Source organism: Lampris incognitus, chromosome 13 (genome assembly GCF_029633865.1).
Source record: "Lampris incognitus isolate fLamInc1 chromosome 13, fLamInc1.hap2, whole genome shotgun sequence".
Classification (NCBI taxonomy): Eukaryota; Metazoa; Chordata; class Actinopteri; order Lampriformes; family Lampridae; genus Lampris; species Lampris incognitus.
Genome location: NC_079223.1, coordinates 39524305 through 39547317, shown reverse-complemented (window position 1 = coordinate 39547317; position 23013 = coordinate 39524305). Strand labels below are relative to the sequence as shown.

Below are 23013 nucleotides of genomic sequence, written 5' to 3'. Positions count from 1 at the left end.
ATGAGAGCATCTGGTAAACATAATTTTGGCTACATTCACACTTCATGCTTTGGGCCTGGTTACAAGATGGCAGCCGTTTTGCAGTTTGGTCTGTGTGAGTTCACAGACACACGTGATGCACCTCAGCAAAATATGAATGAACTGCTTCGTCTGTTATCCCGTTTCAGTTCCAACAAAACGTTTGATAACAAAAAGGCATAAAGAGCATTATGGAGGCATGAACCATGAGATTCTCTACCTCCGTTGTCAACCATCTGCAAAATCAAAGAGCTAATCACCAGTCAAAGTCCCCAAGCAAGCACATTTATGAAGTGGGTGTGTGTAAATCCATCTTTTGTTTTGCGGCAGGTCACCTGGCACACCCTTAATATCATTTTAAAAAAAATGACAGTAGTAAACAGCTGGAGCACAATCTAATCCAGTAATCAATTCGATAATTTATGAGAAAAAAGCTGCTCTTGAACTAAAGAGTAACCGAAACACAAAATGTATATGTAAAAAAAAAAAAAAAAACACTGAATGAAACCTTTTTTAGAGGGTAAAGAAATAAAACAATCATATATGGTATTGGTCAATCCTGCTTGTTTTACGAACCTTCATTCTTTACTATGATTTACCACGATGCCTTCATCATCGACATAAACCATTGCATTATTATTATTTTTTTCCATCTCTATTTTTTGGAAATTTTACCCGCCTTCCTTTTTGGCTCATAGGGTGTCCGTAGAATGCTTGGCGTCTCCTCCATGACACGCACAAGTAGGTTATCAATGTAGTCTTCCAGCTCCCTGATGTGAGCATCTTTCTTTTTCACCACTTCTTTCTGCTTGATGAGTTCCTGCACAACTTCCTCGAAAGATAAGTTGCTATAAGCAGCCACACTTTCCTGGGTTGTCTCCTAAAAATAAGAAATGAATAAAAATAAGTGTATAAATAAATGAATGAATGATTTATATATATATATATATATAGAGAGAGAGAGAGAGAGAGAGAGAGAGAGAGAGAGAGAGAGAGAGAGAGAGAGAGAGAGAGAGAGAGAGAGAGAGAGAGAGAGAGAGAGAGAGAGAGAGAGAGAGAGAGAGAGAGAGAGAGAGAGAGGAGACATATAGATAAATATAAGCCAGACACTCAATTCACAGCACAAATTGAAGTTTATGACTTCCTTCAGAAGGCCACAGAGATGAACAAGCATGTTCTATGAAATGAGATAAAAATGGGTGAAACATAGTGAGAGGTGACTGAAATATTATCATCTTACATTTCAGCCATAAGGGCTTCCTTCAACTTCCCTCGTACTAAGTTAAAGGAAACAAACCAATTAAATGTGTTGGCATAATGTGCCATAAATTGTCATGTGCTTATCTTGGGTCCCGGTTACTAATCAGGGCTAATTGAGAGCCAGTAAGAAGACGTGATCCTTCTTCACTAGCATCTCTGTTGACACCGTCGACAGATTTTATGGCAGATATTATGATCTGATTATGATTATGAAATCGTGGAGGCTGGCCACTCAACCGAATCCTAAACACTGCTAAAAGAAGCCAACCTTTTGAAAACCTTGTGTTTGTTTTGTTCCTATTCTGCTTTTCTTTCCAATATCTTAAAGAATGATCTCTGAATAAAAAATGGCTGAGGTAAAAACTTGAGCCACTAGGCAGACAAGAGCTGCCTTGATATTAAGTCCTTTGATAACAACAATAAATGTCTAAAAAAAACAAAAACAAAAAAAAAACTTGAATTTTTGTTCCCAGGGCAAATACCTGGCTGCATATTTCTAGAAAAACAGGTCAGGCTAATAAATATCAAAATAAGTATGTGACCCATGCTACGTTTGGTCTTCTTGTGTTACAGAACGTGCAGATCATATTGCAGCCGTACAAGAAGAGCTGTAATCGTTTTTAATAAGGGACCACTTTATCGCCTCGGTGCAAGGCATCCTCCCCCAACTGGATAGAGCAGCAGAGCCTTCAACCTGTTTAAAATACCACGCTTATCAGCCTGCACTCCCCTGCACACAATCAAGCTTCTATTGCTGTCGAAAGACAATGCAAGAGGAACTAGCGTGGGACTTCTTACCAGGTATCTTATCAGGTTTAACAACATATAGGCTACCGTGGGGCTATTTGTCACCAAGATTAAATGTCCAATGTGCAGAAGGTTTTGAGAACAATCTTCAGTGACCTATTCCTTGCAGATGACGCAAAAAGACATGGGAGATTCTGAACTTCAGCTATTTGAGAAGGAATAAAGCAGCTGACAGACTTGACTTACAGTAATGGAAGCAGATGTTGGCTTCAGGTGAAAATCATGCAACCCCCCCCCCCCCAACACACACACACACACACACACACACACACACACAAACACACACACACAACCTAGGGTTTTAGTGTGGAGCTGTAGTGGCTGGTGACAAAGGCCTGGAAATGACCGTGAACTGGCAAAGTAATGATGACCATTTTTCTGCCATCAGTAGTGAGGAGAAGATAAGGCGCACACTTGGCATTCTCCAGTTGTCTCATTACTGTTTCTAATGAGCTCAGCTTTGAGAATCTAAAAGCTCTGTCCTTTGAAATCTCTCGCCGTCCTCCCTCCCCCTATGTGGTTAATTAGGGTCTAGAAGCAGAGGAAATAGGAACTGCCATTTCTGCAGGGTGCTGTGGCGTGCACAGGGGCGCATGTGTGGCTACTGACAGCCCATAGCACCCACAGTGGAAGGTGAGTAAAGCCATTACGGACGTTCTCTTTCTTATTTAGGCACAGCTTTAGCCACTGTTTATCACGCCACGACAGTAACACCGCGTTATTAGTGTAACGGGCAAATTTTGTGTTTTGATGATTTTCTTTTTCATCTTTAAATAGAACGTAAACTCAAAAAAGGGGATAAAGGTACACTGGAGTTACTGTAGCTACTCATTAAAAAGACGGAAAAAAACATACTGTTTCTCAAAAAAAAAAAAACTGCAATTAGAGTCAGTGCAACACGCCCCTAGACCTAACCTGAGACCAGAATTTCACACCTTTTCAAATTATGATCAGATTGCAGCTGATGACCAGTGTTTTCAGCTGCTAATTAGCTGAATAGCGCCACTGAATTTTCAAAGCTTCAGAGATAAACATTACCAGCTGTGAAGTCACGTAAGACCCAAAGTTCTCAATTAAGAGTCCGCACTGCATAATACAACACACAATTACAAGTGTCATGTAAAAATTACACTGTGCAATAATACAGATGAGTTACCAGTCTAACAAAAAAGGGGCTCAGCTTTCTCTCTTACATTTTTCTTGCCGTAGCTGTCTCTGGTCTTCCGGCCATAGCTGATGTCCTCACTACCTGCGGGCTTTTTATCACTGCACAGTAATCAAATGTAAAAGTGTCATTATTTACATAAATGTATCAAATATGCATTATTCTCTGTTATTTTTACAGTTGTGGGTAGCATAATGAACAATATAACAATATACAAGACCCAATGTAACAATCCTTTTTGCTAATAAAACAAGAGTATGGTTTCTATTTTGACATTAGAGGCAATAGAAAACATATCAGTTACACATAAAGCCATGTTTTCTTGTGGTCGGCGGTGAGCTTAAGCAACAAATATTATGGTTCAAACCATCCTCTTGCATTCATCTGCCTCAACATAAATGACCACTCGGGCAGCAGTGAAAGATGATGGACTGGAGCCTACAGAGAGATAAGTGGTTAATTGGGTGGTCTATCTCTTCAGAGGATCTCATTACTATAGCTCAGAGGACTCTGCTATCAAGCCTGGGCTCTCTAAAGAGCCACTAATGACACCTTCTATTCTGATAAACCACAACTTAGCCACAGTGCTCAGCAACTAGCATACCTCTGTGTGTAACACAAGAAATATGTACGTGACTGTTTTAATAAAATATGGGTCAGTAGTTAAAATACAGAAGAGGGGGGGGGGTAGGCATACAAACCGAGGCACTTCAGATGTGCAATTAACTGTGTATTTCACCATGTATTCACCGCTACACTACATATAACTGTATATTCCAACAAAATCTAAAAGAAAAGAATGGTAGAAAAGACATTTTTTAGAGGATGATGTCAAAGGTCTAGTGATGTGGATGTAGCCAAAAGCGTACTTCAAGTCTGGCTTGGTTGCACTGTGGCTTTTGATACAAAATACAAACATGACATATACCAACATGACATCATACAAAACACAAATGAACCAAAGAAGACAATAAAAGACTCAATATGAAAAAAAAAGCTTTCTTTTCTGCTTCACACAAATCCTTTGATGTAAAAGGCAGAAATTACACAGCAAAAATAAATGGCAACTTTAAATCACTGTCCTGATATTTGCACTTTTGACCATGTCACTTTTGGCGCAGGCATGTGAGGGAGTACCTGGCTTTGTAGTTTGAGCTGAATGGGTTGGTGTCTCCTTGTGAGTCGCCACCGAATGGATTTGGAGAGCGCAGATCCCCCGAGCTGCCAGAACGCCCACCGTTGCCGGTCTTACGGCCCTCCTTCTTTCCTGTCACCCGTTCCAGTAGGCTGACCTTCTCCTTTTTCTCCCTCCGTTCTGCCCGATCCCACAGCTGCCCCGACTCCCCTTCAAACGGGTTGCGGTTGCGTGGGAGAGTTGCGTACTTCTGTGGCAGGGTGTCCGCGATATCAGTGAAAGGGTCACCGTGTGCCTCGCCGTCCTGGCAGCCTGGCACCTCACCCTGGGAACCCCTGTGAGGGGCGGCTGTATTCCCTGAGGAGGAAAATCTCTTTCAATGTTTCAAGGCTGAATCCCATACAAATTAAAAACAAAAATATCCAATCAAGACAAACAATACATTGTTATGAGAATTTTTTTTCTCACTTTTATCTGACAAGTGATTACTCTGTTTCATCAGGTCGTGGCCTAAGATCCCACTCCGCATTTGGCCTTTTCTCAGTGGAAGAAATGTAATGTAATGTGATATAATGAGTGGATGCTGTGCACAGTGGGAACTGTAGGTGGTGTGAAAGTGCAAATACTGATGTGTAATAATATTTTTTTTTTCTTTAACTACTACAACCAAATCTCGATTACAAATATGTGGCTTGATACCAAATCTCACAAGTTAGGACTGTTAGTTCAGGCTGGTTACAAAATGTTCAATCTGCTGATAATTCTGCTGATAATGGCAATTATCAGCAGAAATTGCACCACTCCATAGTTATACATATCTATATAAATATATTATACACTGATGAGCCAAAACATTACGACCACTCAAAGGTGACCTGAATAACATTGATCATCTCTAAACAAGGGCACATGTCAAGGTCTGGATAGATTAGATGGTAAGCGAACACTCAGTTCTTGTAGTCAAGGTGTTGGATGCAGGAGAAATGGGCAGGAGTAAAGACATGCGCAACTTTGACAAGGGCCAAATTGTTATGGCCAGACGACTGGGTCAGAGCATCTCTGAAACATCAAGTCTTCGGGGGTGCTCAGCAGTGGTGAGTACCTACCAACAATGGCCCGAGGAGGGACAAACCGGTGACAGGGTGTTGGGCACCCAAAGCTCATCGACGTGCGAGGACAACGAAGGCTATCCCATCTGGTCCGAACTGACAGAAGGTCTACTGTGGCACAAGTCACAGACACTTTTAATAACGGTTACAGGAGGAATGTGTCACAACACACAGTGCATTGCACCCTGCTGCATATGGGGCTGCATAGCCGCAGATCGTCGGAGTGCCCGTGATGACCCCTGTCCAACGTCGAAAGCACCTACAATGGGCACACGAGCATCGGAACTGGACCTTGGAGCAGTGGAAGAAGGTCACCTGGTCTGATGAATCCCATTTTCTTTTAGATCACGTGAATGGCCATGTACGTGTGCGCCGCTTATCTGGGGAAGTAATGGCACTAGGATCCAGGATACACTGTGGGAAGAAGACAAGCCGGTGGAGGAAGTGTGATGCTCTGGGCAATGTTCTGCTAGGAAACCCTGGGTCTGGCCATTCATGTGGATGTCAATTTGACACGTGCCACCTACCTAAATGTCGTTGCAGACCAGGTACACCCCTTCATGGCAATGGTATTCCTGATGGCAGTGGCCTCTTTCAGCAGGATAATGTACCCTGCCACACTGCACACATTGTTCAGGAATGTTTTGAGGAACATGATGACATGTTCAAGGTGTTTGCCCTGGCCTCCAAATTCTCCACATCTCAATCCGATTGAGCATCTGTGGGATGTGCTGGACCGACATGCCCAATCCAGGGCAACTCCACTTCGCAACTTACAAGACTTGAAGGATCTGCTGGTAATATTTTGGTGCTAGATACTACAGGACACCTTCAGGTGTCTTGTAGAGTCCATGCCTTGGTGGGTTGGCGCTGTTTTGGTGGCACACAGAGAACCAACAGCATATTAAGCACGTGGTCATAATGTTTTGGCTCATCAGTGTGTGTATATTTTATATATATATCCTCATGATACAAATACCAAAATGACCAAATATTTCAATTTGGCATTCATTTATCCTTACAAAGGAAAACATATTCACAGTTCTAAAAGCAACTGGAACAAATTGCCCTACCTAAGACATGTCAACATAAATCATTTGAAGTATTTAATCATGCATGAAGCTTTGATTCTCACCACGCTCTTCAATGGAGTTCATGGAATCCAGCTTGGGGCGGAAGTGGGTACCAATGAGATCTGACATGGAATGAGCAGCGGAGAGCTTATGTGAACCAGCAAGTAGTGGTCTCCTGGCCTTGGCCTCAGGCTGCGCTTGTGGTTCGGTGGTAAGGGGCTGGCGCTGGGGCTCCGAGTCACACAGAGCAGAACGAGGCAAGATGGCTGAAGATGTATCAGAATACCCGCTGTCTTGCTTCCGACCCTTCATCTTATCCTTAAGCTTGGAGAAGGGTGAGCGGGGCTTGTCCTTCATGGAAAGGTCAAACATGCTGGCGGTCATATTGTTCCTCATGAACTGGATACTGACTTGGATGCGGCCTCGTTCTTTCCTCTTCTTCCCCGGCTTGGACTCCAAGGTGTACCAGCTGAAATGGGATAGAGGGAATCCCAGATCTACACATCAGTAAGCAAATTCTAATATGTGTTAAAAAAATAAAAAATAAAGAGGGTTTGTGAGAAGACTCTAAAGGGCTCTATCTTACACCCAGCGCCAGGCGCAACGCAAGTGTCTTTGTTAGTTTCAGACTGAAAGTTGCCGTTTCCTGTCCAATGCCCACGCTGTTTAGATAGCAAATGTACTTGTGTCTATCTGAGCATCCATGGGGGTGCTGGTCTTAAAATGAGGTGCAGTCAGGCGCATTGTTAGAGCATTGCTATCTTGAGGCAGCGGAAAGCGATAGCGCGACTGACCAACAAAAACCTGGTCTTAAGTCAATGGGCAGTATTTCACTGTTATTTTAAGGGCGCATTATTAAGATAGTAATATGCGCCTCTGCAGAAAAGTGTTCTTTCCTACTATTTGGCAAATCCGCCATTATAATAGCAATCCTTCAAGGTGCAAGCGCACCTGGCTTTTAAAGGGAATGGGTGATGAAACCGATTGGTTTATTGCATGTTGCGCCCAAAACACAGCTATGATTAATTAAGAGACTAAGTACAACCCCTTTGAACCATGTGCCTCACAGATTATCCGCCATTAAACTAGCAAAAGTGGATTTGGACATGCCCTAAATGCACTTGTGCCATGCGCTTTAGACTGTATGCTTAGCTCGTTAAAATATAGCCCTAAATGTCCAAAGAATTTCTGGAAGTCAACAGAACTGATTACATAGTCTTGGTGTGGTAAAAGGTCTTATAATATCAAACAGCATTAAAAATGTAAAACAAATGGTCTGCACTTGTTCTAAACTGTTATATGTTCTTTTTTTAGGGCACGCTGAAGCGTATTTTTGACACAACTTAAGAAAAGATTTAATAGTCAAAGGATACACAATGTTCTTTGCATACTAAATATAAGAAATTATCTTGTTGTTGAATAGTTTTCACAATTCCAGACTGCTCTCGAGCTCCTGTTTGTTTAACCTCTATGCTTTTTCTGCTGGAAGTAATGGGATTTATGCCTTCACTGTGAGCAAAATGAAAGGTGACATTTACACCAAACCAGCCTTTGTTCAGAATTGCAATGACAAGCAATTGGGAATTGTGCAAAGCGACATTACGGGACAACCACAGAATGCTGCTGCATGAGTTTTGACTGGTTCCAAAAAGAGCTCACATTGCTAATGTTTAAGGTTATTGCACTGGTTACCAGTCAGTTTTAAGAATTAATTTTTAGATTATTTTACTGACTTTTAAATCCTTTAAATTTGCCTGTACTTTTATTTTGTGTGTGTGTGTGTGGGGGGGGGGGGTTATTGTTTTATTGTGTGAAGCACCTTGTGTTACATTTGTTTGTATGAAAAGTATTATACAAATAAAATCTGATTGATTGATTTAATGAATTTGCTCCTGAATATTTAAATAAGATGCAACCAAAGTACAGTTTGTTCAGCTCTAAAATCTGTTTTTTTTTTTAGAAAATAGTCTCCTTTGGACTTAAGGGCATTTAACCTAAAGCTTAAATCTGTGACTTTTCTCCAATGATAAGTAATTTTATCCTTTTGAAACATGATGATGCGATACTGTTGGACAGACGATCAGTATTAAAGTAGAAATAGAACAGTGTTGTAATATAGTTCAATGGAGGAGGCAGAGAAATGGACCTGTTTGCAGCTGATTTTCTCTGACTACGAACAAGTGCAGCAGCCATTGTTCTCGTGTTGTTCTCGTGTGCTGTTGGCTCAGCAGTAAACAGTTCCCAGACTTGTAAAAATGGGATACTTGGACCAAAGCTAACGCAGCCAGTCTAATGTGTTCAAAAACTTAATCAAACTAAAACGCAAAACTATTCTACGGTCTGTGTAACAGAAGCAATGTCACATCAACATAATGTTTCCGTCTTTTAACACTGCTGAAGTTGCTTCCAACATGTGGTTTATGTGTTTACCATTGCACCAGTGTTTGTACAACCCAATCAAAAATTTCAACAGTGGTATATGGGGACTGGAGTGTCTCTAACCATGACATGATTGGAGACATATCTTTACGATGAGGGTAAATATACCAGTTAGTATTATGTAACCTGCCACCATGGGCCAGGTGGATAAAATAATGATTTACTAATGGAAACTTATTGAGGATTTCCGCTTTAAATTGGCTGAACTTCTTAAGCACTCTCTTAAACACCCATTCTCAGTCCTGCTTTTAGTTAACAGCTCCACCACCCAATTTATGCTAAGCCGAGGTTGTATTCTGCTCCAACACAGCCCATCAGCACACTCGCATACATGTATACATACATAAACGTGGCCCCTACACCTAACCATGGTTCAACTTCTCCCTACACACACACACGCACTCTCTTCCTCTTTGTACAAGTGAAAGCTACTCTCTTTTGACTCACTATTAAGTCGTACTCATGTAAAGTAAATTGCATTACATTTTTTTATTGCACTGAATGTTCCACCACTGTCAGAAAAAGGCAGTAACTGATAAATAGGAAGTAGGCATGTGAGATTCCTTGTTCTAAACTGCCTAGACTGTGGCTTGAAAACTATGGCACGAAGGGTCACGCTGGGTCTAATTCCCATCCCTGACTTGAGCAGCCACAGTGTGCTGCTACAGTGGGGACGACGGAGCTGTGCTTCACGTGCGTGTCAAGGCCAAGATAAACCTCGCTGTGCTTGAAACCACAATACTCCCACTCTACCCGGACCTCTGGGAAACTCCTCACCATCAACAAACACAGGTGTGCGATAATTAGGGGCTGCTTACTCGGATATCAGGACAGAACTTTGCTCCCTCCCAATATGTCAGTTTTAAAAACACTGCAGATGGGCCTCAGAGAACACAGAGCCACTGTGGAGCACGGATACAGTATCTAGCATTAAGGCCTCAATGTCTGTGCAGAGTCTGGAGGCGCATCAGATGAAGCACCTAAAAAAAATACAGACATCCACTCTGATTATGAAATACTGTGATTCTCTCCAACTGATGGGCAAAAAGGAAGTGTGGTAATGTCTTTGAATGCAGAAATGTGTTGTGGCCTTGATGAACACCAGACCAAATTCAGTTATTCTGTCACCGTTTACTCCATGTACATTTAAGCAAATGCACATGGGTCTGTCTGGTTATAGAGCCGACACCACCAAAATCTGCCAAAATTTGACCCTGCCACTTAATACTCGGGTGTTGCTTGTGTAATTTCATCATGAACAATTTAAGTTTACAAATATTTTTATCTACACACCAAGAGTTAGTAAGAATGAATAACAGGGCATGTTTGACCAGCTCCATGAAGCGCAAGCTAACTTGTGTTTACCATGTCAAAGCTCAAAAACCAAACCTTGTCCACATAATCTTCAGATTATGTAGGCCATTTCACGGTTAAGATTGTTGTTGGTGCAGAAATTAGATATGAGAAGGCTAACAATATGGAGAAATCCAAGACTATTTTGTACACATTGAGGAGTTCTAGATCACATAATGTACAGCATGGGGCTGTAGAGAAAACCTGAAAAGGCACTTGTCCACTGGTGCGCTTGCTAAACCAGTTTACTCATGAGGTTACACCCAATTTAATACAATTCAATATAATGTAAAAGGTTTATTTATAGAGAGGATCTTTTTCTAAATCAATCATGGGCTTTTAGGAGACTACAATGGTATTTCAAACTACGCATATATAAAGGTTAGTTGATAGACTTGCAATATAATTTTGGATACAATGACACATTGTCATTATGGCTGGACATCTAGCCTAAATAAATCACATGCCCACTGTGACACATCAGGTTTTTTCTCCCAGACTGTTTCATTTCTACATACTTGTGACTAACACTTGCGCAAATCTACTCAACGGCTTGCAAAAACCACAGCAGTATTGGTGACATTCAAACAGCACACGCATATCAATATCCAAATTGTAAGAAATAAACATTAGTAAACCCTATTTTTTAATGGAAGTATCTGATCTGGTTTAATACGCTGTGGTAAAATAGAGGTATTGTGGCAGCAATACTGGAGACTCAACATTCTGCTGCAGGGTCTTGCTTGTGCTCAAAACCCAAATTAAACCTCTTGTCTACAAAGAAACTTGCTACACAAAGTTCAGTCACATTGTCTTGGAAATTATGGCACTAAAGGCCTAGGATTACCAGACTACATTTGAGATGTTTTGTTCTTTGACCCAAGGGGATCAGCAAAACTTGGTTGCTATATGAAACTTACTCAGTTTTTCTTCGCTCCTTGTTATCAAAGATTTCATTGAGGTTGATGGATCTCTGGCCCAAGAACTTATCCATCCCAACCAGCGACCGGTGCATCACAATAAGGCAGAGTTCATAGATTTCTGGGTTGCCCTCCAAAAGTAAACCTGGTAGTTCAAATGAGGCCTCTTCTCTCCAGACAGGGTTGAGGGTTTTCTCTGCCACTGATGTAGAGTACTTCTCTTTGCCCAGCTGGATGATAGTGTAGGCATCATTGGTGCCATTTTTGCCCTTGGGCTGTAAACCAGTGGCTTGAAGAACAGTGGCTTGGACATGGGTCGGGAACCACTTTTGAGACTGTTCCACCAGTGACATGGTCAGCTTTGTTTTTTTATGTTTGACATTCAAATAGATTTGAATGTGGGAAAACGCTATATTTCTATATTAATGCATTATAAAAAATAACATGACGAGTTATGATCTCTAGTGTACATCAACATACAACATGTCAGTGTATCTTTCGTGTCTACAGTACCAAACATCAAAAGCAAATACAGATCTGACAAACTGAGCCAGCCTCATCTTCTATCACATATCAAATGTCCAAGCCACTGGTAAGTCACCTGAAAGTAGATGACAAAGAACAGTGCCATTACTATTACCAGCAGTGTTATAACATGACATGACATTAACTACATGATATGACAGTGATGACGACATTGTAACGTATTATTAACCTGTATTAAGTTACAGTAACAATAGCAGCAGTCCATTGTACCAACTAGTTATTTAGGCTGTATTATGCAACTGGCTTTTCAAGTTTGGATTATGGTGTTACCCAACTTGGCAACCTATTTAGGTTGCCGATTCAACGTTAAGAAGAATCTGTAGAAATGAGAGGAAAGACTCCTAAACGGAATCGCGAAACGTTCCTTAAAGCCTTAATAATTTTATAAATACGTTTCGCTGCAGATAACGTTAGCGTAATGCGGCTAACTAGTTAGCACACTGTTAGCAATAGAGTAAGTTAGCCCTCACAAACAGCAACACGAATTTATTTACCTCACTGTCATTTTTGCCAGTTCAGATAAGGCAAAAATTCCCGTCATCCTTTTAGCAAATCCTTTGAGTCTACATAGTCATATCCCTATGAAGTGATCTAAGCCAGAGGGAGCTGACAAGCTGCTGGTGTTGCTATCCATTGCTCTTCACTGCCGACCAGCTCACAGGCCAGCTTCACTTCCTGGTTTGACGTCACATCCCCTTGCTACGATGACATTTCATGCGCCACCCTGTTAAAACGCTACACACACGCACACGACATTAGTACAGGCAAAAGCAATAAACAAAGACGAGTCGGATGGAAAGAAAGAATGTGTGTGTGTGTGTGTGTGCGCGCGCGCGCGTGTCGGTGTAAGCGCGCGCGCAAATGCAGAGTGTGGAGGGGGGTTTGCTTTACAAAAGACTGGTAAATCATACAAACATGGGAACTGCTTTTGTCTCATGAGTGGGGACAAGGTGGTTCAGATAAGGGATTCTCTTGAATGAATACAGAGGTGCGTGTCACCCCACTTGACAAGCACATCTTAACCAAACACACATGCCTATATTGATTTAATCACTCTGCCACAAACAGTGCTGTGCGTGCATACCACAGGCCTGATGGCGAGGTTATGCCATCCATCAAAGTGAGATTAGTACTCTTATCTAAAGAACACCTATGAATAAGATGGTATGGTTTAGTGAAGTATTAGGCTGCAGAAAAATGTGATTTGGACTGGGCTGATGCTGATTATAGCGTAAACCCTGTATGAGTTAAGCCTTTACACTTTTTTTTATTTTGCTTTGATTATTGTTAGAATAAACATTACACAAATAAACTCAATACACTGCAAAGAATATCGCTTTTAGAGGCTGTGGATGTGGTATGATCGAAATCTGTGGGTTACAACGGAGGTCAAGAGCTGATAAAGTGTCCTTTACAAACACAGCCTAGTAATGGATTAGGTGCTAATTGCGCTCCCTATAAAATGGAAGTTGTAATGTACAGCTCCTGGTTGACTCCCTGCATTTGTGATTTATCCTGTTCTATCATTATTCACATACCTTTTTCAGAAATATTTTATTATCTGTTGTGGTTAGCAGTGGCAGGTTGACCTGAATGAAATAACACGATGAGGCATCCATACACACCAGTGGGGTCATGACACCAATCCTTAATTTGACAATAAGTCAAACACTTATGTATGTATTACCTCCTATAGGAGAATAATACCACTCTATCCCTCCACTGCGAGATAAAACATGAAAGACGCTGCATTCCAACATCACCTGTATCCTTTTATTATTCTTTTCTCCTATACATTGGAGTAGATTTTAAAAAAAAGGAGAAAAAAAACACGCTATAAATTACTGAGCTGTAGCGTATGGCCTCACTCTGCTTTCCCAGGGAGCAACACTGATGGTCCTAAACTGTCCAACATTTAAGTGAACCTGTATTGCATAGCAGCTAGGTCCACATGTTGAGCCATATTAAGCATGCCATTAAACGGCCACTATCCACTCCGGGTCTTTTGCTACAGCCAGGCAGATGGTTTTGGTTTGGGCCCCTTTCTTCAACACTATATTGGTTGTATTACATTTATTAAACACTTTAAAAAATCTCTGGCCGCAAGACTGCCCATCTGTTAAGAACAACAGAAAATATATGAAGGAAGTTTGGTGGGGAGAGGGGAAAACAGTTGTGATGTCAGTGCTGCTCTTAATGTAGTGCAGGTCTAAGTTTGAGACAGATGACTGATTTAAAAGGCCTAGCTTTTAGCCAAGCGAACATTTAGATCACAGATGAAATTTAATAAAAAAAAGGAGAAAGGCACACAAATCACCTCTGCTTTACTCTCAGGAATGTTTTTGTGCACAGCTGTGATATATAGGTGCAGATGTGCGACTGGCGCGTGACGAGCGGAGTTAAAAAGGGCTGTTAAACCAGGGGAACATGTCAGCCTGGTGGCTCCTTGAAAGCCTTAACTTTTACCTCATAACCTGAGGAGCATGTATGGAGCTAACACCCCAAACGCCAACGCTCGCCTCGGATTGGCCGGTGCAAACGTCAGTGCAAAGGTTCACTTGTTTGTCTGCTGCCGACTAATTTGTAGGTTTGCCAGTTCCCGTGAATGTGTCTTATCTGTGCAGAGCGATTGTAACTTCTGCAGAAATTTCCATTTTTTCCCCCCATTTTTTTCAATACAATAAAATCAAGTGGAATGGAAAAAAAAGAGAAAATGCAAGTAAATCATATATATATATATGTACATATGAGATGGTGTTTAAAATTGAAAACATATGTTTTTGCTGTTTTGTGCTACCTCACTGGTTTTGGGAAATAAACACCCAATGGTGGGTTGACTGAAAATGGCACCATAATGATTCATTAGTTTTGTGGACGCGAGCTGACTTGAACCGTTTTCAGACATTTCGTGTGTGACATTTTACTTTTAACTTGACTTTAGAATTCGACCAACTAATATATTCAGGACTTGCACGAGCCCGACTTGATTCCACCTTGGCACAGTACCTGCTCAATTCAAACTCGTTTTAATCCTTTAGATGAAAATATATTTTAATCATTTCTGATTCCTGAAATCCCGCCGCAGACTATTTAAAATTCAAATGGGATGCATTCAGTATACTATGTGGTCTGTGCTATGTATTCCCAGCAGTACGAAGCATGTTGGAGCTAAAAAGAAAAAAAAATCGAAGTAGATGACATTTGTCAAATGGTTTGACCAATGTATGTAATTACAGATGCTAATGCAAGCAAGTACCGGTTCTAAGATACACAAACATGTCCAAGTTCAGTGCAACTTTATTTCAATGGTGCAGTTAGAATGGGGGGGGGGGGCATTTCAAAAGGATTAGATGAGTTTCTTATGTCAAGTGTATTTTGCACATTTGACAGGAAAAGGGTGCGTTTTTACCATCAGATGATGCACAACAGGCGTGTTGTGTATTTCGAGTTAGACGGAGAATGTGAGAACAAAAGATGAAACGCAGAATGAGGATGAGCGGCTGAAGGAAGGACTCCTGAGCGACTGGCTGCGAGGGGGAATCCTCCCTCACCCACCCACACCCACACCCACCGGTATAATAAGTGTGGTGCTCAAGGGGTGAGCGTTGAATCTTTCCATCATTTTCCAGTTTTGCTTGAGACTCCCCCTCCGCACTAAGTTATGCATCTCTTTCTCGTTTCTTGATCGAAACTTGTGCGTCCACTCCAGAAGAAGTGTTTCACAAAAAGCCCAGCTTTGTTTAGCTTTGCGAAGGCCGTTTGAGCACGTGTGAGTCTAAATAAGGAAGCGGTGCTAGAGATAAGCTCAAATAATTAGTCATTTACATGTTTAATTGATCATCACTTGCTGTCGACTGACATATATTCATGCTAATGTTGTGCCATTGCAACACAGATTTTTATATGAAGCAGAAAAACACTTGCAACTACAAATGAATCACCGGCGATGTAAAGGAACGACCCCCCCCCCCATTCTGTGTGAATAAATCTACCCAGGGGGGTGGAAAGAAATGGCGAAAAAGGTCAGACGGATGAATATTTACAGAAAATAGCCACACCGGAATTTCTGCACTCGGACCGTGCGTGGAGATTTATGTCGGCAGCCCATGCCGGGGTCACGTATGGCGGGGCAGGGGGAACAGGTGTCCACCCTGCCGGAGCTTGAGAAGCCAGCGCTCGGGCCGGGAGGAAGCGCCCACATGTGTGTGCCCCGCGGTCTCTCCCAGCCTCTTACAGGATGAAATAATTCAACAGAACAGTTCTGAAGAGGCATTGTGATGTAGAGTTCAGAGGCATGTTAATGACAAGAGCATGTTCGAAAGGGAAAAGAGAAACTGTCATCTGTGAGTGGACTGGGAACGGCATGGCTGAGGTTAGGCCTTCCAGACTCTCTGTACCATCGTTTAGTCCACGTAGTGTCGTCGTTCCCTTGCGATTCTTGGTCTCCCGTCCCAGAGAAATTGGAGGTTTTTTTTTTCTTTTCTCCTCCCCCCCTCCGTGCATGGCTCCGTGGCACAGTCTGTGAGCGGTTCTTAAGATGACAAACAGCTGGGCTTTTCCAGAAAGACAACAGACCACACGTTGTTATGGTTCAGTTTTAAATTATGCTGCGGGGCTCAGCGTGTTTAGAAAAACATATGCAAGGACAGTAATAAAAAAAACAATTCTTCATAGTCAAAAGTCAAAATGATCGTTCAATTATATTTTGCACAATTTAAAGGGGGGAAAAAATGTAGGGCACAGAGTAAATAAGGGTGTCTAGATTACGTTTGGCCCGAGAAGGAGGACGGTCTTTGCATATACAGTATGACTTGTTCCACGCAACGGCACATTTCTGATGTAACACAAGTGCTGTGTTTGAAAAGACAATGCACCGAAATAAAGAACAGGCAAAGAGAAAAACAGACAAACATAATGTGGTATTACCGTGGCCCTAAAAACCGAGGAGTGGGATGCATCATAACGCGTCCCCTGTCTTCAAAGCTGGGAGCAGAATTGAATCAGCTTATTACCAGTTTTCCACGAGGATAAGTGTCCCGCACAGCTCCACAGTCTGTGCAGTTGTATAGCAATTTGCCTAAATTAACCATCAAATTAGCATTTCTCTCTACGCTCGCACACATCTGACATTACGGAGCGGAGTAAATCCCGCGCACAATGATCGTGAGGCAGAAATAGAGGTCACGCCATTGGGAGCCGACGCAACAAGCGCTGCTATTCGAGCCGACATCGCTGAGCGGTCATTTGGCTCGTAGGTGTGAACTAGTGCCGTGAAATGTCTCAGATGTTCGAATGGACGACGCTGTTGTGTGATCGAGCGTCAGCGTGGTGTAAATGCGTTAGTATACACCCCGGCCCAGAACACAGATGTGTTGGCGCGCTCCAGCTTCCCCGAGTCTAACACTCTGCCCACACATTCAACACTGCTCACTTCCATGACAGCATTAGCCGACGTCTCACGCGGCCATTTGACCTGTGTGCTGAAGGAGATTAGCATGGCGATACACCAGGAAGTACCCGTTCTCGTGCTCTAGAAGAAACAGTGCTAGAGATAGTGTGTGTGTGTGTGTGTGTGTGCCAAGGCATCTGATACCAATAGAGCTGCTATATGGGCCTAAACTGTTGTGCGGTGGCGTGGTGTCAGTAAGGTCGTGCATGATGAGATGATACTGCGCCGTCGTTGGGTAACGCATAACCAAATGGATGACCTTTGTATTCACTCTGCTAAAGGCCACGAGGGTGCGCATGTCCTCACCCTAAAAGGACATGTTTCACAGATAACGGCATGGATGACTTGATGTTTTGTCAGGGCAGATAATGGATGCTATGTTGTACGTCAGTGTCCCCGAAGTATAAGGCTTTCCGGTGCAGAGCGAATCTTAAAGGCGGGGATTACTTGAAGATAGATTTGTTAATAATCAAGACATGGCCACATGCTTAGAGACGTTCGCCGGCGCACGGCAAGTTTTGGATCTTTGTTTCGTTATCTGCACAATCTGTTTTTGCATCACGCTTTTGCCGCAGAATCGCCATCCCGGTAAGCAGGGAGCTGGGAGTGTTGAACACGGTAGATATCTCAATGTCTGCAGAGGGTATCTGGTCATTGCTCCCAGGAGCCGTTCCTCGCACAGGTCAGAGAACCTGGGCTCTGCTAGTCTGTCAACATCACTCTTGCGCTCCCTCTCCGGAACATGTCAGTGGCCTTCTCTAATCTCCACACAGTATATCTTCACGTGGTTTAATGTGTCCTCCAGATGTTGCGATCGTGTCAACATGTAGCTTTCACGGTCACCCTTTGGCACGTTCACCACCTTTCCCCGTTTGATTTTAGCTGTAGTTTATCCCTACCCAAACAAGTTGGGATGGAAAAGTGCGTTTAAAGGGACGTTAGCACGTTTACACGTGCGGCGGCTGCGCGGTGGTGACATGTAGATAATTCCAGAGTCATTTTCACGTTGTCAGTGTCACGGCAAAGGTCAAGGTCTATCAGAGTAGTGCTAAGATGGGGAAATGCTGAAGTTATACGTCTAATTTTCGAGTTATATCGTCTATAAAAGGTTACCTAGATGACATTAAGCCAAGCTGACATCTTTGATTGGCAATTTGAGGCTTATGACCTTTTGTGCTGTGTGCACTGTGCACTGTACTCCGTACCACTCCTCCAGCCCCCAGCCCATACTGGTGCTGTGTGATGGCTTTCAATGACTTTTAAATGAAATTAAATGAAAGTCGTGAACTACTTTTTCTCCCCAGTTGTATTTTTGGCCAGCTACTCCACTCTTCCGAGTCGTCCCAGTCGCTGCCGATCCGGGGAGGGCTGCAGACTACCACATGCCTCCTCCGATACATGTGGAGTCGCCAGCTGCTTCTTTTCACCTGACAGTTGGGAGTTTCACCAGGGGGACATAACATGTGGGAGGATCACACTATTCCCCACCCCCCGAACAGGCGCCCCAACCAACCAGAGGAGGCGGTAGTGCAACGACCAGGACACATACCCACATCCGGCTTACTACCCGCAGACACGGCCAATTGTGTCTGTAGGGACGCCCGACCGAGCCGGAGGCAACACGGGGATTCGAACTGGCGATCCTCATGTTTGTTGGCAACGGAATAGACCGCCACGTCAGCCAGATGCCCATGTGAACCACTTTCTTGAGTCAGCTCCTGTGTGTGATTCTGCCGCCTCGCAGCCTGGGAGCGTGTGTTACCTTAGCAGCAGCTGTTGAGGAAGGGCATTGCTGCGGTCCTGCCATGGATGCTATGTCTCGGCTGGGACCATCAGAAGCATGTGTGACATATCACTCCACATGTTGCGATGGCATACATGGAAAAATAAAACACCCTTTGAATTGAAATTCGACGTGCGCAGTTGGCGTTGTAAACTCTTAAGCCTTTCCATATGCTTGTAAATAGTTGTCCATATTCAATTATGAATACATTAGAAACCTTATTATAGTGCCGGAGAAAAGTCACATTCAAACATCGGCTCGTGCCAAAAATATGGTATTTTCAAGCAGAAAGGCCAATTTGATGCTCATCATGTGCCCTGGTGTACCTAAGAGCTGTTTAAGAACATCAATGCAAAGAGGGATTAAATATTCCCGTATTTTGCTAATCACTTATGAAATGCATAATTATCTCACCCGCTTGTTGAGTGGATTAGGAATGATTGATTCCCTCTCTCTTCCAGTATATATATAGTGTCTACCTAACCCTTTCCCGCTATCCAATAGAAATATTCTGGAGTGTAATGTGTATGCATATAGTTGGCAGAGCAGCACTTGGGTTCATACTTCATAAAATGTGAGCGTCTAATCCATGAAACGTGTGGGTGGGATGATTAACACAGACACCAGCACTGAAAATATGTTTGCTTTGAAACTCTGAATGTGATATGAACATGAAACTATGAATAATTGGCAGAGAATGGCGGGGGGAGGGGGGGGGGCGGGCAGATTTGGAAGTCAGAAATGCAGTTTATGACTAATTGTGTTAAGTGAAAATAAAGTGCACTTTTGTTCTTGGGATAATTAGCTTTTTAATGTTGCAGGGGTGATTGTGGAGCCTCTCCTGGGCTCCACCGCTCTCGGAGTGAGCCCTCTAGCTCTCCCCCGGTGTACTAGCAGCACGTCTTCCCTGCAGCTTCGAGACCAGGGGAGGAGAGGAGTTGCACGCTCAACATGCTCCCGGACCGCGTGTAAACCACAAATCATTATTGACACAGTTTGCATTGTTTGGACTAATGCGAACGGGAGATCCCAAATCCTCTTGACTTTCAGACGGGAATGTGGCTCCCAGACCCATGACTGCAAAACATGCTCGCTAAAAGTCCTTTTCCGTGATTGATCTTCGCCCGAAGATGATTGTGCGATAATGCGCACATAATCACATCATCAACAGCCCATATATAAACACCGCACGCTCTGTACCCGTTCCAAAGGGAGAGAAACGTGTTAACCTCCATTACAGTTTTGTCCATTATCAAAAAATGATTGGAGTAGAGAAGATGAACGCAATTAAGCATGTACCACGTTTTCATACTCTTGAAAAGCTTGGACGGAGGCCGCCTCGCTACTCCGATGGCCGCCGCTGGATCATAAGGGCCTAAGTGCTGGGTAATTGGAATCAGCTATTCAAAACAATTTAACACATAGTAGGAAGCCATTAAAGATGTCCGGGTGAGGTAAAGGTACGTTTGGTCTCAGAGAAGAGGAGGAGGGACTCGGCGATAAAGAGGAGGAGGATAAGGAAGGAGAGGAAAAAGAAGATGGTGGCGGAAAGGGGGAGGGGGAGAGAGAGAGAGTAATTGCTTAATAAAAAGGTCACAAACACGGGCCCTGACCATGACGGAAACATCAAATCTGCCATCACTTAGACAGAGGCCAAGCGGCACTTGTCGCTGGACAATAAGACAAAAGACGGGAGGGGGGAGGAGGGGAGGAGGAGGAGGGGGGTTTAGCAATTATTAGAGCGGCTGGAGTACCTTTATTTATCTAAACAGCAGGTTAGTCTGCCAATCTGCCCCTTTGTCACTCGCTGCACATGTGAAAGGGGCACCACTTAGTCCAAATTGTGTTTCCTACCAATAGGTATTATACTTGTGGGTGAAGGCGGGGGGTGGAGGTGGGGTGGCGGCGGGGGTGGGGGGGTGTCGAGCTGGAGTGGGGCCGCTTTTCAACGCAGAGATGAATAATCCAGGGGTTGATCTCATGCTCTTGCAATGCTTCCTTTGTTCAAAGGGCCGATCCGGATACTTTAAATTTGAAGCTATTTATTAGGGGGTTTGGGGATGGGATGGGGGGGTGGGTGGGGGGGGGGGACAGTGCTCTGAAACATGTAGTTACTATCAAAGACTCCAGCTACTTGAGGGGGCAAAAGCCCAACATCAAGAGCAAAATCTTAGGAGAGGGATTTGGATGTATGGTGGCTTATCCTGCGTCGGAGATCTACGACAGACACCGGCCGGGGCGCAGCGCTCACCGGCTCTGTGTGAGAAACGCGCCCCAAAACCTCCACCCAGCCACCCCAGATTACCCTTTGTTCCCCAAAACCTCCACCCAGCCACCCCAGATTACCCTTTGTTCCCCAAAACCTCCACCCAGCCACCCCAGATTACCCTTTGTTCCCCAAAACCTCCACCCAGCCACCCCAGATTACCCTTTGTTCCCCAAAACCTCCACCCAGCTACTCCAGATTACCCTTTGTTCCCCAAAACCTCCACCCAGCTACTCCAGATTGCCCTTTGTTGAGTGAATGGAAGTTTTCAGAGCAACTCTTTAAAGCGGCGGCTCGGCGCAGGACAGGAAGACTTATTATTACTAATTGCAGCGGGGAGCTGCAAAATACCAAACAGCTCATGGTCCTTGTTTACTTTATACACACACACACACACACACACACACACACACACACACACACACGTAATGAGAACGTTCTGTAATAATTCTGCAGCAAATCATTTTCTTGACATTTTTGAAAAAGCTCATTGCGAAATGTTTTCTTTCTTTCTTATTCTTTGTTAAAAAAAGTGTCATGATGTGTTAAATGATGAACTCTGCCTCCACATGTTGAGACTCGTGTTGCTCTGTGTGTGTGTGTGTGTGTGTGTGTGTGTGTGTGTGTGTGTAGTCCTTCCTCCGTTTTGCTTTTATTTTGTTCGTGTTCATCGCTTAGTTTTCTCTTCAATTATAATTAGTCGTTTTGGAGCTACAAGGTTTGATCGGTACAAGCAACACAACACAACACAGTGATACGACACGGCACAACACAATGACATGACAGCACGACACAACACAACACAACAAGACAACACAGTGATACAATACGACACGACACAACACAATGGCATGACACCACGACACAACTCAACACAACACAACACAATGATACAACACGACATGACATGACATGACACAACACAACAATACGACACAACATGACACAACACAACACAACACAACGACACAACACAACACAATGACACAACACAACAACACAACACAACGATACGACACGACACAACAGCACAACAACACAACGATACAACACGACATGACACAACACAACGACACGACATGACATGACACAATGATACAACACAACAACACAATACAACGATATGACATGACACAACATGACACAACACACCACAACACAACGATACAACATGACACAACACAACACAACGACATGACACAACATTACACAACACAATGGCATGACATGACATGACATAACATAACGCGACACAACACAACACAATGACATAACATGACACAATACAACGACACAACACAATGACATGACACAACACAACAACACAACATGATACAACACGATACAACACAATGACACGATACAACACAACGACACAACATGACACAATACAATGACATGACATGACACCACAACACAACAACACAATGACATGACATAACACAACATAACACAATGACACAACACAACGACACGATACAACACAACAACACGATACAACACAATGACATGATACAACATAATGACACGACACAACACAACACAACGACACAACACAACACGATGATACCACACACCACAACAACACGATAAAACACAACACATCAACACATTGGCACAACATAACACAAGGACATGGCACAACACAACAACACGACACAACATGACACAACACGACACAACACACTCT

General features: G+C 43.2%; 1 protein-coding gene across 1 annotated transcript; it reads right to left on the bottom strand.

The window, feature by feature from the left end:
- Nucleotides 1-333: 333 nt before the first annotated feature.
- Nucleotides 334-12455, bottom strand: LOC130123056 (rab11 family-interacting protein 2). Its single transcript, XM_056292179.1, has 6 exons — nucleotides 12320-12455; nucleotides 11280-11880; nucleotides 6630-7036; nucleotides 4388-4742; nucleotides 3279-3351; nucleotides 334-898 (listed from the first exon to the last, which is right to left on the bottom strand). The coding sequence occupies exons 2-6, from the start codon at nucleotides 11630-11632 to the stop codon at nucleotides 674-676; spliced, it is 1413 nt and encodes a 470-aa protein (XP_056148154.1). The 5' UTR covers nucleotides 11633-11880; nucleotides 12320-12455; the 3' UTR covers nucleotides 334-673.
- Between the last annotated feature and the right edge of the window lie 10558 nt (nucleotides 12456-23013).

Coding starts and splice junctions, on each gene's coding strand:
- LOC130123056 (XM_056292179.1), bottom strand. CDS start 11,632: ATGTCACTGGTGGAACAGTCTCAAAAGTGGTTCCCGACCCATGTCCAA. Junction 3,352..4,387: donor AGCTCAAACTACAAAGCCAG/GTACTCCCTCAC, acceptor ATTACTGTGCAG/TGATAAAAAGCCCGCAGGTA. Junction 899..3,278: donor ACAGCTACGGCAAGAAAAAT/GTAAGAGAGAAA, acceptor TCTTATTTTTAG/GAGACAACCCAGGAAAGTGT.